The sequence below is a fragment of the Bubalus bubalis genome, chromosome 18, assembly GCF_019923935.1.
Source record: "Bubalus bubalis isolate 160015118507 breed Murrah chromosome 18, NDDB_SH_1, whole genome shotgun sequence".
Taxonomy (NCBI): domain Eukaryota; kingdom Metazoa; phylum Chordata; class Mammalia; order Artiodactyla; family Bovidae; genus Bubalus; species Bubalus bubalis.
In genome coordinates, this window is record NC_059174.1 from 43,268,224 (window position 1) to 43,280,535 (window position 12,312).

Genomic DNA, 12,312 nt, shown 5'->3' on the forward strand with positions numbered 1-12,312 from the left:
CGGGCACAGGCCGGCCGCGCCGCGGGGCCCGGGGCGCGGGGGCAGCGGCGAGCGGGGGTCCTCCCTGGCGGCCGCCGCTGAGCCCCCGCGGGGCCCGTGACGCCGCGGCCGATGTGGCCCCGCGCGCGCTGCGGGCCTGCACCGCCGCCTCACAAAGACGCCGCCGGAGCCGCCGCCCGCATCCGAGCCGCAGCAGCCGCGGGAGCCCGAGCCGGAGCCGCAGGCGCGGGGCAGGAGGCGGCGCCCGCGGGCGGCCGGCCGGCCCCGGCATGGAGAAGCGGGCGGCCGCGGGGCCGGAGGGGGCGCCGGGCGCCCGGACGCAGCTCGCTGTCGTCTGCCTGGGTGAGTGGGCCGCGCGGCCGCAGCGGGATCGGTCCCCTGCCTCGTAGCTCCGCGCCGCGCCCTGGTCGGACTCGGGGCGCCCCTCTCTCCTGGTTGCGGCTGGGGCTCCCGGGGCGGGTACTGCGAGAGCTCCCGCTAGAGGCCGAGGAGACTGCGGCTCCCCGGCACCCCGGCCTGCTGGGGTCTTAGGCCTCTCTAGCAGGGTTCAGAATAGCGTCCGGGAGCCCGGGTGAGCGGCGCGCGGGGCGGCCCGCTGTGTGGGCGCCTGGAATTGGCGGGCAGTGGCTTTCTGCCTGACTTCCCCGCGCTTAGCCTGGCGGCGATGGGGGATCCGGACCTCCGGAGCTGCGGACAAAGGCGAAGCCAGCGGGGCTGGGGCTGGTAGTCCCCTGAACAAGGAACTATTTCCTGCCTGAAGTGGGTTGGGGGTGGGAGCCAGCCGGAGCCGGGATCAGGATGCGCGGCAGGAGGCAGTTGCTAGAATGACTCCTGTCTTCCCTTTGTGTCTTCTCGGACCCAGCAGGGCAGGCCTCTGCAGCCCCGGGTGATGTGTCTGGGGAGGGCCGAGGGACCCATCCAGCCCTGCCAGAGCTTTTCTGTCCACCTTTCCAGGGCCTTGTGTGCGGGAGAGGGGAAGCAAGGGGTTAAATCCTCTAGCCACATGGCTCCTTTATTTACCATGATGAAGGAAGGAGGCCATTATCTAAGCCCGGGGTCATTAGGGGACACCCTATGGTGTCGTCAGTGAAGGTTCTGTAATCCCAGAAGGTTTGTTGAAGCCACTGAAATGACAAAGTAAAAAAAAGAAGCCTGTTCATTTTAGGGTGCACTCTCCTCTGCCCCCAAGAATCTAGGAGCTGGGGGATGGCCCCTGCCTTAGCTGCGTGAGCAGATCTCAGTAAGCTTCATGGCCCCGAGTGCCCACTCCCCAATCTGTCAGTGTGGTCCCGTGCTCCTGAGTGCCTGGCTTCCCCCAGGGTGCAAGGCAAGGCGCAGACCCTTTGGCCTCCCCCAAGGCCCTCCCCGCCCAGCAGAGCCTGGGTGTCCTGCCAGGGGGCAGCTGGCTCTCTTCCTCACCAGACGTGGGCTGACCCCTGTAGAGATGTTCTCTGCTTCCCTTGGCATCGTTGATGTTGGGGAAGGGGGCACCCTGAACCTCAGGAAGTTGAGTGTGCCTACATCTTCTGCTCCCATAATTGCTGCAGGAAAGCATTCGGTGAAAGCAAAGGGCAGATCCCATGGTGGTGGATACTTGAAGGGGTAGGTGGCAGGCAAATTCTTTGCCTCTCTTTGCAAGGTCAGCATGGTGCAGTGAGAAGGACCTTGAACCCTGGTAGCTGTGAGTGCCTGTAGAATGGGGGTGATCAGAATTGCTTCCCTCCATCCCTGGCTGGCTGGCAAGACCCCTCAGAGGGAGGAAGCCATACAGTGTGGTAGGAGCCCTCTTCACAAGCAGGGCCCGTGCCCAGGTTGAGCAAGGTCTTTCCCTGAAGGATGGTCAAGGCCCGTGGTTCCCAAGCCTGAGAAGATACAAGCAAACCCCCTCCCACGTGAGTTAGAATTCCCAAGCGTGGGGAATGGCGGGAGTGGCCTGGTGCAGCCAGGCTTGCACCCTGCTGTCTCCTACTATGGGTGTGTGGGTGAGTCCTGAGATCCCCTGGGGTTCTCCTTCTGCCCATCCCAGCAGGACTGTAACAGTGCTCTAGGCCTTACCCTTTGAGATGAAGAGAATCAGCCTGGAGTTTGGGCTCTGCACCCCAAGGGTTTAAGCCCCGAGAGCCACCCCCTCTTCTCCTCCCCTCCCCCACGCCACTGAACCCGCTTCGTGTCTCCCACAGTGAACATTGTTCTTACCGGGCGGTTCAGCAGCGCCGTTCCTGCCTTAGGTGAGTAACCTACTTCTCCCCTTCCTCCTCTCCTCCCTGCTCTCCTGGTTTAATGACCTCTGAGTACCAACCTTCAGGAGCCTGGCTCCACCCCTGTGGTCACCTGGCCTTTTTCCACCTCAATTCCTGGGCATCTTTGCATCACAAAGGAGTTTTTTTGGCATTGGGCAAGCTTATAGCTCTCTGAGCCTCAGTTTCCTCTTCTGTAAAATGGGTGCCTTTAACCATGAAGCCTGGTTAAATGGGCCAGTGAGGTAAGGTGTTCAGCACAGCTTTTGCACGTGGTAGCTTCATACAGCTAGGAAACTGTCATGGCCTGCACACTTGGCACACTGTGCTTCCTGTAGGCAGTGGGGGTCCCAGAGAACCATAGGGCACCATAAGATGCCTGCCTGCTTTAAAATTCCACCTGGGATTTAGTTTATGAAGGTATCACTAAGCAACAACACAGAGAGGCCAAAGCCATTGATGGAGGAATTTGTTACTTACGTGTCTTGAGAGGAGGGGACATGCCATACCACTTTTAGGGTCACTTGGACAACACCAGGTCTAGTCAGGCAGACAGAAGTGAGGGGAAGACTTTGGCCAGAGCCTTGATCGAAGTTTCGGTGAGAAGGGCAAGACAGGGCAGAGTAAACATCTTAGGACTGGCTAGTTTGGCTAATCCCCAAGAGCTCTGGGCTAGGGGGGGTGGTCTCTCCGTGCCTGGTACCTGACCCTGGGATGAAATATTGTCTTGGCGTGTGAATTAGGTAAGAAGTCTGTAGGGGTTTAGTCTTGCATCAGCCTGTCTGCCAGGGAAAGACTAGTTTCAGGGACACCGGCTTGCAGGAGAGATGTAAACACTTTGGCTGATAGTTTGGCCCTGTGATAAGCAGGTGCCAAATAGACACACAGGATCTAAGAAAACACAGTTGAACTCCGTGGCTGCCTCCTGCCTGTCTGTCCATCTGCTGGCCGTCTTCATGCCTGGGCCTAGTGCCGAGTATAGCAAAGGCCGCCAGGAGCGGGAGACTTCAGGGCTGAGGCCATCAGGGGCATTTGCCCTTTGCTGAGGGGGCTGCCAGGGGTTGGGTCCCTTGGTGCCAGGGGAGACATCTGAGAAGGGCCTCGGGAGCTGGAGTCTGGGGGCTGGGGCTTGTTTGCTGTGTCCTGAGCTGCGTCGTGGGGCAGGAGGTACCTGGGATTTTTATTAATAGTTCTGCTCAGGGCCTGGAGAAGGCAATGGCACCCCACTCCAGTACTCTTGCCTGGAAAATCCCATGGACAGAGGAGCCCGGTGGGCTGCAGTCCATGGGGTCGCTAAGAGTCGGACACGACTAAGTGACTTCACTTTCACTTTTCACTTTTCACTTTTATGCATTGGAGAAGGAAATGGCAACCCACTCCAGTGTTCTTGCCTGGAGAATCCCAGGGACAGGGGAGCCTGGTGGGCTGCCGTCTATGGGGTCGCACAGAGTCGGACACGACTGAAGCGACTTAGCAGCAGCAGCAGCAGCAGCAGCAGCAGCAGCAGCAGCTCAGGGCCTGGCTGGCAGCAGAGGCCCACTGAGGCAGCTCAGGGAGGCGGAAGGGTGGGGTGGGGTGGGCTGTCTCCTGGGCTGTCCCTGTGATGGGGAGGCTCAGAATTCACACAAGCTGCTCTTCCAGGCTTATCTCTTAGATGCATACTCTCAGCCTCCTTTCCCATTCTCCCTTCAACCAGCTCCTTCCTGCTCCTGCAGCCTGGCCTCCGCTGCTGACCGCGCTGGCTCAGGGCCCAGCCTTGCTCAGAGCTGAGCCAGCCTCAGTCCTGCCTGACGTCACGGCCCCCACAGCTAACCACCCAGTCTCCCCACCCCAATCTCCAGGACCAGACAGACTTGCCTCACCTGGGTCAGGTGTCCGTGGCCATGGTAGAGAGTGGGCGCAGGGGGAAGGGGACAAGGGGGTGGCAGGTCTTACACATGTGAGTCCCAGGCCAGTCCCCCTGCTGGTGTGTGGGCAGGCATGTGGCTCCAAACATGTCTGTCCTGGGTTCGAAAAGCGATGCGCCAGGGACAAAGTCCATCTGTAGAGCCAGGAGAGAAATCCATCCAGGTTCAGCCTCCTGTTTGACTGCCAGGAGGGTTCAAGCTGTCTGTGCCTGCACCCCACCCCCCCGCCCCCACCCCCGGTGTCCTGAAGCTGCACACAGAGCCTGTGTGGCCACAAGGGCTGTGCTGAACTGAGGCTGTCCTAGAGCCGGTCTCTCACCCTCTAGCATTGCTGAGAGAAGTGGAGACCAGCTTCTGGCTGCCAGAGTGTCTCCTCCCACCCGAAGCTCCGTGCCTCTGCACTTCCAGGGTTTCTGTGCGATTCCTGCTGTGAGGAGCCTGGGTCATCACTGTCTCACCTGCTGCTTCCCCACCCTCACTGGGCTCAGTCCCTCCGCAGGGTCCAGCTGAGCCACCCGGGGACCTCACAGGCTTTTGCTTCTCAGCCGCCATCCTGCCCCAGCTTGTCAGGCACTAACTGGGTTGGATAACTCACCCCTGCAGCCCAGACTTTGGCCACTGTGACCCAGGGGCTGAGCCTGGGCAGGGTCTCCAGGGTGTTCTCCGCTCATCTAGCAGCTCTGCCTAGGCACTCTGCTGGGGCTCCCGGCTCCCAGTCATCCAGCACCCTGGCAGGTTGTCCAGAGTGCCGGCAGCCGCTGGAAACCAGGTTTGCGAGCTGTGTGTCTTCAGGCTTGCTCATGCCGTCTCGGGAGTATTTGACATTTCTTTGGACCAGGAAAGGACGCTGGTCTGAAAGCACTCAGTCACCCCTTGCTCCCTTGAGCAGGCCACCTTGACCTGAGCAAAACTTCAGTCCAAGTGAACACAGGTCACTTGCAGTTAAGCTCAGACAGACTTCTCTGACGGCCCCTAAAGACCCCCAAGAGCCTCCATCCTGCGTCAGTATCTCCCAGCTCCCCTCACTGCCCACCCCTCATCACACACGCCATCTCTGCCCTCACCTCCCACAGGCGTCCCCTCTCCTCACCCCACACGCACATCTGCCTCCAGACTGCTATTCCCCCACATCTTCCAGCCACCCTGAGATGAGCAGCACCCTCTGACTCCATTTCACTGATGGGCAAGCTGGGCCTAGGGTGCGACTGGCAATGTGGACTCCAGGACTGGACTGGATTCACGAAGCTCTTTCTCCTGCCTGTGCCTGGGTGCTGGGGTGGCGGTGGGATGGGAGTGAGATTGCCGTCCCAGGGAAGCCTGGGGCTGGTCGTCTGAGCTGGTGATGCCCTCCAGGCCCATGGCCAGGCAGTGTCCAGTTTGTGCTCCTGCAGGGACCCCGGCCTCCCTCCCCATCCATGGTCACTCTGCATGGGCCAGGCCGACGGCTGCAGTAACCCGTGGTCTCTCTGCCCACCGCCCCCTTGCAGAAGAATTAACAGTGACTCAGGGACATTGCTGCCCCCAATGGGGACATGTCTGGGGCATCCGAGGGGCACTTGGGGTGAGGCATGTCTGGGGGAACATGTTGCCAGGGGATTGTTGAGAAGCAGTGTCTGGTTTTCTGCTCCTGACTAGGCTGGTGGTCTGGAGAGACAGGCTTACCCATGCCATGAAAGAGGGTCAGACATGGGTTCCTGCAGGCCTGGCTTTCTCTGGCCATATGGGGGAGAAACCCAGCCTCCACGAGGGCTCCATCCTGTGGGGAAAGCCTCTAGGCTACAGTGGGTATTGCTTTGCCTCAGGCCTGTCCTGGGGGCTGAGGGGACAGGGGTGACTCCCACACTGGCTGATGGAGCATCTGACTCCGGGTGTAACGTTTGCTTTAGAGACTCAATGTTGGGGGAGGATGTGCTCCCAACCCTGCCTAGGGACTCTCCCCTCACCCAGCATCCTGGAGGAGGAGGAGCCCTGACCTCATACCTGCCAGGGTGTCCCCAGGTCACTGTCTCTGTGAAGCCCACAAAGCCTCACCCATCCAAGGAAACACGTTGCTCAGGCCCCTGATCACCACTCCAGTTGTTTAGTCCTTACCCTCCTGGGTTGCGAGAATGCTGAGGCTCAGGGAGGATGACCTCCAGGCCCTGGTGAGTGCCAAGTGGGGAGCCCTGGCTGGTACCTCACCAACCTGGGGCTGTCAAGGCTCTGACGGCGACCCGATGTGGTCAGCCTTGCTTTAGGGTTGGTGTGGGTGTTTCTCTTCCAGCCCTTGATGCTCCTGTGAGCCACTGCTGGGGGTTAACCCCCTGTGGATCACAGCCTTGGATCACCCGGACCTCCATGGGTGGAGCATGGGAAGCTGCTGGAGGGCTTTCACTCTTCTTTCTGCAGCTGAGTCTTTTGGGGTTCCAAAGAGTCTTGTTGAGAGCCAGCAGAGAGATCCTGCTTGCAGGGCAACAGTCAGGGGTCAGGGAGAATGAAGAGGTAGGTAGTGTCACTGGGCTCAGGAAAAGCACTATTTGTCTCCCCGGGCCTCAGTTTTTCCATCTGTATAATGGGCCTGCCTGTGCCACAGGCTGTTGTGAAGATCAGATGAAGAAGTATGGTGAGGGGCTATGAGGGGCAGGGGCAACCAAGTATAGGACCTTGCTTGGTCCTGCAAAGGCCAGGGCACACCAGGGCAGGGTTTGCCACCTTTAGGCTAGGTGAGCTTGGCTGGGTGCAGTGGGCATGTGTAACTAATGAAGTGGGTACAATGAGGCCTGCAGGGCTGGGCATAGAGGCACTCATCACCCGTGCTGGCCAGGGTGATGCCTTGTGCTCACTGGCACAGTGGACGGTTGACACTTTACCAATGAGTTGACACTTTATCAATGAGAGGCCCAGCCCACTAGAGGACCAGGGTGGGCCCTGACTCTGCCACTTACCCGCTGTGACCATGGGCAACTAACTCACCGACCCCCTCTGAACCTTGGTTTCCTCATCTGGTTGACATCCCCTCCTGGTGGCCTCCCATTCACACTCAGGATAAAATCTAAATGCCACACAAGATGCCATCAGACCCAGCCTGTTTCCAGCCTCCTCAGGATATGGGCCCCTCCCTTCAGGCCCGTTTTATAAACTTCACTTTGCCCAGGGAATCTGCATTGCCTGTCTGCCCCTCCCCCAGTCTGTGAGCCCACAGAGCCAGACTTTTACCTGTCTTATGAGCATGCCTGGTACTGTGCTTGCCACATAGTAGGTCCTCAAAAAGCATGTGTTGGGTGAGGCCTGTATTAGGCCAGCCCTGGGGTGGTGGGGTGGCAGGCAGGGAACCATAGTGGGTCTGCTTATCCTGGGCCACCAGGCCTAGGGCTGCAAGATTCTCCACTGAGCTGAGACCCAAGGCCAAGAGGTGCCAAGGAGAGTTGGTGGGCTGCCTCCCAGCCCCGCGGAGGGTAGGGGAGAAGACCTGGGCTCTGGGGCACAGGGTAGACTGTCCTGAGTCCATGGGGGTCCTCCTCTCCCCACCCCATACATACCACTTCCCTGAAGTCTCACAGCGTGCCCATGCCCTTGGCCATGACCACCTTAGCTGGCCTTGAGCCTACCTGGGGAAGGCCTGTGCTCAGGTCACGGAGTGAGGGGCTCAATGTCGCCCTCCCTCACTGCCCCCTCCCACCCAAAGGTGAAGCCAGCGCCTCTCAGCCTCCTCTCCTGACAGCCGCCTGCAGCGGGCAGCTGGAGCGGCACACTGCACGCCGCGGCGTCATCTACAGCCCGGCCTGGCCCCTCAACTACCCGCCGGGCACCAACTGCAGCTGGTACATACAGGGCGACCGTGGGGACATGATCACCATCAGGTACGTGTGTGCGGGGGTGTCAGAGTGGCTCGATGTGGGCCTGCACGCGCTGCATGTGTGATGGTGTGCATGTGAGTGTCTGTGACAAGTAGTGACCAGATGTATGTGTACGTGTGTGTGAACACACATGTGCTTGTGTATGTGTGTGCACCCAACCTGAGCAGGTATGAATGACACGTGTATGTGCGTTTGTGAGCACATGTGTGTGTAGATGTGGAGGGCATGTGTGTGAGATGTGCAGGTGTGCAAATACATGTGTGAGTCTATGTGTGCACATGTATGGGTCAAATGCATGTGAACATGTGGGTGTGGGTCTCTGGGGCTGGCTACCCAGACCTGGGCCTCTCTCATGGGCTTGTGAGGCTGTCTGTCACCTCAGGCCTGCCAGGGAGGGGAGCCCTGGGACTGGAGGGCATGGCCCAGTTGTCTGTGAGGTGGCAGAGGTGTCCTGTCTGTCCTGCAGGGGTGGCTTGAGGCCAGGCTGGCACTAAGCCCAGAGCAGGTTTTCCCCCGGGCCCTTGGGGCCATCTCGGTAGGAGAGGGAAGAGCAGGGTGCTCAAGCTGCGGGGATGTGCAGAAGGAAGCGGGGTGAGGCGATCAGATGGTGGAACCGAGGCTTGAGTTTGGCTGGGGTGTCACTCCCGTAAATGCAAAGCCTGGAAGATCCAGTCACTCCACGTCTCCAAGGCCAGGGGTGTGATGAGAACACATCAGGGTCTGTGCCTGTTTCCCTGTGGCCACTGGGAATCTCTTCAAAGACGCCAGCCTTTTTGGCCACTTCTAGAGTACTCCTCGGCCCTGCTCATCCACAGCCCGGGCCACTGCTTCTCCCCAGGGGATGAGCTGTCCCCCGGCTCAGGCCTGCCCTGTGCACACAGGCCCCCTCAGTGCCCTGGCCTGGGATTCTTGCCGGGGCTGTCGAAGGAAAGCCAGCGTAGGGGGATCTGGACCCTTGGACCTTGTCCTTCAGGGGAGAGTGTACGTGGAGGGAATCGCCTACCCTGGGACTCCTGCCTCCACCTCCACGTGGCCTTGGGTTGGGGCACCGTGTGTGTTCTGATGGAGGGTGGAGAGGCACAAGAGGAGGCCTTCACAGAACTGCAAGGGGGCTGACATGTTCATAGTTGTCCACATTGTCCTGATTCTTCATGGAGCCACTCTCGGACCCCTGGGGGCCTGCTGAGTGGCTGGGAGTGGAGGAGAGAAGGGATGCTGGGGCTGGCCGTCCTTGCTGTGAGCTTAAGCATGACCTGCTGGTCTCTGGCCACCCACTCACGTCTGCGGTCCTCCCTACCCTCTGCAGCTTCCGCAACTTTGACGTGGAGGAGTCCCACCAGTGCTCCCTGGACTGGCTCATGCTGGGCCCCGCAGCCCCGCCCCGCCAGGAGGCCTTCCGGCTCTGTGGCTCTGCCATCCCGCCCGCCTTCATCTCTGCCCGGGACCACGTCTGGATCTTCTTCCATTCCGACACCTCCAGCTCTGGCCAGGCCCAGGGCTTCCGTCTCTCCTACATCCGAGGTAACACCAATGGCAGGGTGCACCTATGGGCTCCCCGGGGGTGAGGGTGGCACCCTCCATCTGCCCCCTACCCTCAGGGTCTCCCCCAGTAGCCCAACAGTTGGAGCCCAGCGTTGGGACGGGAACTGGTCATCTTGCTGCCTCGGGGTGCCTTGGAACCCCTCGAGATCACTGACCCCACTTTATAGACCCCAGCTCAGGTCAGGACCTGAGACTCCCTGGCATTCAAGGTGTCTCTGCCCCTCAGGTGGCCAGGGAGAGAGAGAGTCCAGCGCCCTTCTCCTTGGGTCCTGCCTCTCCCTGGACCCTGCAGAGGCCTTGCTGGGATGGGGGGGGACCTCCCGCGGGCTGCTGGCCCCAGGCCCCATGAGGAGGGTGGTTCTGCGCACCCCTGACTGTCTCCACCACGCACCTCACCCTGCAGGGAAGCTGGGCCAGGCATCCTGCCAGGCTGACGAGTTCCACTGTGACAACGGCAAGTGCCTGCCGGGCCCTTGGCAGTGCAACACCGTGGACGAATGTGGCGATGGCTCGGATGAGGGCAACTGCTCGGCGCCCGCCTCAGAGCCGCCAGGCAGCCTGTGCCCCGGGGGCACCTTCCCCTGCAGCGGGGCGCGCTCCACGCGCTGCCTGCCCGCCGAGCGGCGCTGCGATGGCACTCAGGACTGCGGCGACGGCTCGGACGAGGCCGGCTGCCCCGACCTGGCCTGTGGCCGGCGGCTGGGCAGCTTCTACGGCTCCTTCGCCTCCCCAGACCTGTTCGGCGCGGCCCGCGGGCCCTCGGACCTTCACTGCACGTGGCTGGTGGACACGCAGGACCCGCGCCGCGTGCTGCTGCAGCTGGAGCTGCGGCTGGGCTATGACGACTACGTGCAGGTGTACGAGGGCCTGGGCGAGCGCGGGGACCGCCTGCTGCAGACGCTCTCCTACCGCAGCAACCACCGGCCCGTGAGCCTCGAGGCCGCCCAAGGCCGCCTCACCGTGGCCTACCATGCCCGCGCCCGCAGCGCCGGCCACGGCTTCAATGCCACCTACCAGGTTAAGGGCTACTGCCTCCCGTGGGAGCAGCCGTGCGGGAGCAGCCGCGAGGGCGATGCGGAGGACCCGGGCGAGCAAGGCTGCTTCTCGGAGCCGCAGCGCTGCGACGGCTGGTGGCACTGTGCCAGCGGCCGAGACGAGCAGGGCTGCCCCGCCTGTCCCCCGGACCAGTACCCCTGCGAGGGGGGCAGCGGCCTGTGCTATACGCCCGCCGACCGCTGCAACAACCAGAAGAGCTGCCCCGACGGTGCGGACGAGAAGAACTGCTTCTCCTGCCAGCCGGGCACCTTCCACTGCGGCACCAACCTGTGCATCTTCGAGACGTGGCGCTGTGACGGCCAGGAGGACTGCCAGGACGGCAGCGACGAGCACGGCTGCCTGGCGGCCGTGCCCCGCAAGGTCATCACCGCGGCGCTCATCGGCAGCCTGGTCTGCGGGCTGCTGCTCGTCATCGCCCTGGGCTGTGCCTTCAAGCTCTACTCCCTGCGCACGCAGGAGTACAGGTGGGCGCTGGGGCCGGAGCGTCGCTTCCTCCGTGTTGCTGGAGAGAGGGCCTGGGCTCACGCTTCCTGCAGCCGTGGGCCACCCACCCAGGGCTTCTCCGGTCTGGGCCCCTCGGGATGCCCGGATGGAGGGAGGAGGGCCCACATCCTGGGAAGCGGGAAGTGCGACCCCCACCCCCGCCAGGCCGGCCTGCCATGCTGCCCTTCTGCCGTTGCCCTCAGGGCCTTTGAGACCCAGATGACACGCCTGGAGGCTGAGTTTGTGCGGCGGGAGGCACCCCCGTCCTACGGGCAGCTCATCGCACAGGGCCTCATTCCACCCGTCGAGGACTTTCCTGTCTACAGTGCATCCCAGGTGAGCCGGAGAGCGTGAGACCGGCCCCCCGCCCCGCCCCCGCGACCCGCCCAGCCAGACCTCGGAGAACGCGGGGTACAGGGAGGCCCAGGGGCCGGGTGCGACAGCGTGCAGCCGGGATGGTCCTGGGGTTGAGGGAGGTGGGAGATGAGGCCTCGGCAGGGTGACAGGCCAGGGGAGGGGACAAGGGGGCCCCTCGGCGGGGGGTGGGGTCGTGCTGACCTCTGCCCCCTCATCCGCCGCCCACCCTCCAGGCCTCGGTGCTACAGAACCTGCGCACAGCCATGCGGCGACAGATGCGCAGACACGCCTCCCGCCGCGGGCCTTCCCGCCGCCGCCTAGGCCGCCTCTGGAACCGGCTGTTTCACCGGCCGCGGGCGCCGCGCGGGCAGATCCCGCTGCTGACGGCCGCGCGCACCTCCCAGACGGTGCTGGGTGACGGGCTCCTCCAGCCGGCACCGGGGGCTGCCCGGGACTCCCCGGCACCCCTAACGGACACAAGCAGCCCGGGGGCAGCAGGGGAGGGGCCCCCCGGCGCCCCCAGCCACGCCTCGGAGGTGGGGCCTCCTGTGCCGCCCCACTCCGGCCTGCGGGACCCCTTGGAGTCCAGACCGGCTGACAAGGACAGAAAGGCTGGCAGGGACCCTCTGGTGGACAGCCCAGCCCCTGTGGACGTGCCTCAGGAGTCCTGCTCGGGCCAGGACCCTCACCCCCCGGCCCTCACTGCCGGTAGCACCCTCGGCCCCCACCCATCAGAGCCACTGGGTGTCTGCAGGAGCCCCCCGCCACCCTGCTCCCCAACGTTGGAGGCCAGTGACGACGAGGCCCTGCTGGTCTGCTGACCCGCCGGACACGCTGATGACCGCCACAGCCCCGCTTTGTAACCAGGGAATACAGAGTCATTTCTACCCCGCC

General features: G+C 62.5%; 1 protein-coding gene across 2 annotated transcripts; it reads left to right on the top strand.

Annotated features, from left to right (window-relative positions):
- The first annotated feature begins 44 nt into the window (after positions 1-44).
- LRP3 (LDL receptor related protein 3) lies at positions 45-12,305 on the top strand. 2 transcript variants are annotated; one of them, XM_025269018.3, is made up of 7 exons: positions 45-342; positions 2,181-2,228; positions 7,845-7,983; positions 9,287-9,501; positions 9,926-11,042; positions 11,265-11,397; positions 11,652-12,305. In XM_025269018.3, exons 1-7 carry the CDS (start codon positions 270-272, stop codon positions 12,237-12,239), a joined length of 2,313 nt encoding a protein of 770 aa, XP_025124803.1. In that variant the 5' UTR covers positions 45-269; the 3' UTR covers positions 12,240-12,305. The 2 variants fall into 2 exon arrangements, with proteins under 2 accessions (XP_025124803.1, XP_025124802.1); XM_025269017.3 differs by having other exon boundaries at positions 46-342; positions 7,809-7,983.
- Positions 12,306-12,312: the final 7 nt, after the last annotated feature.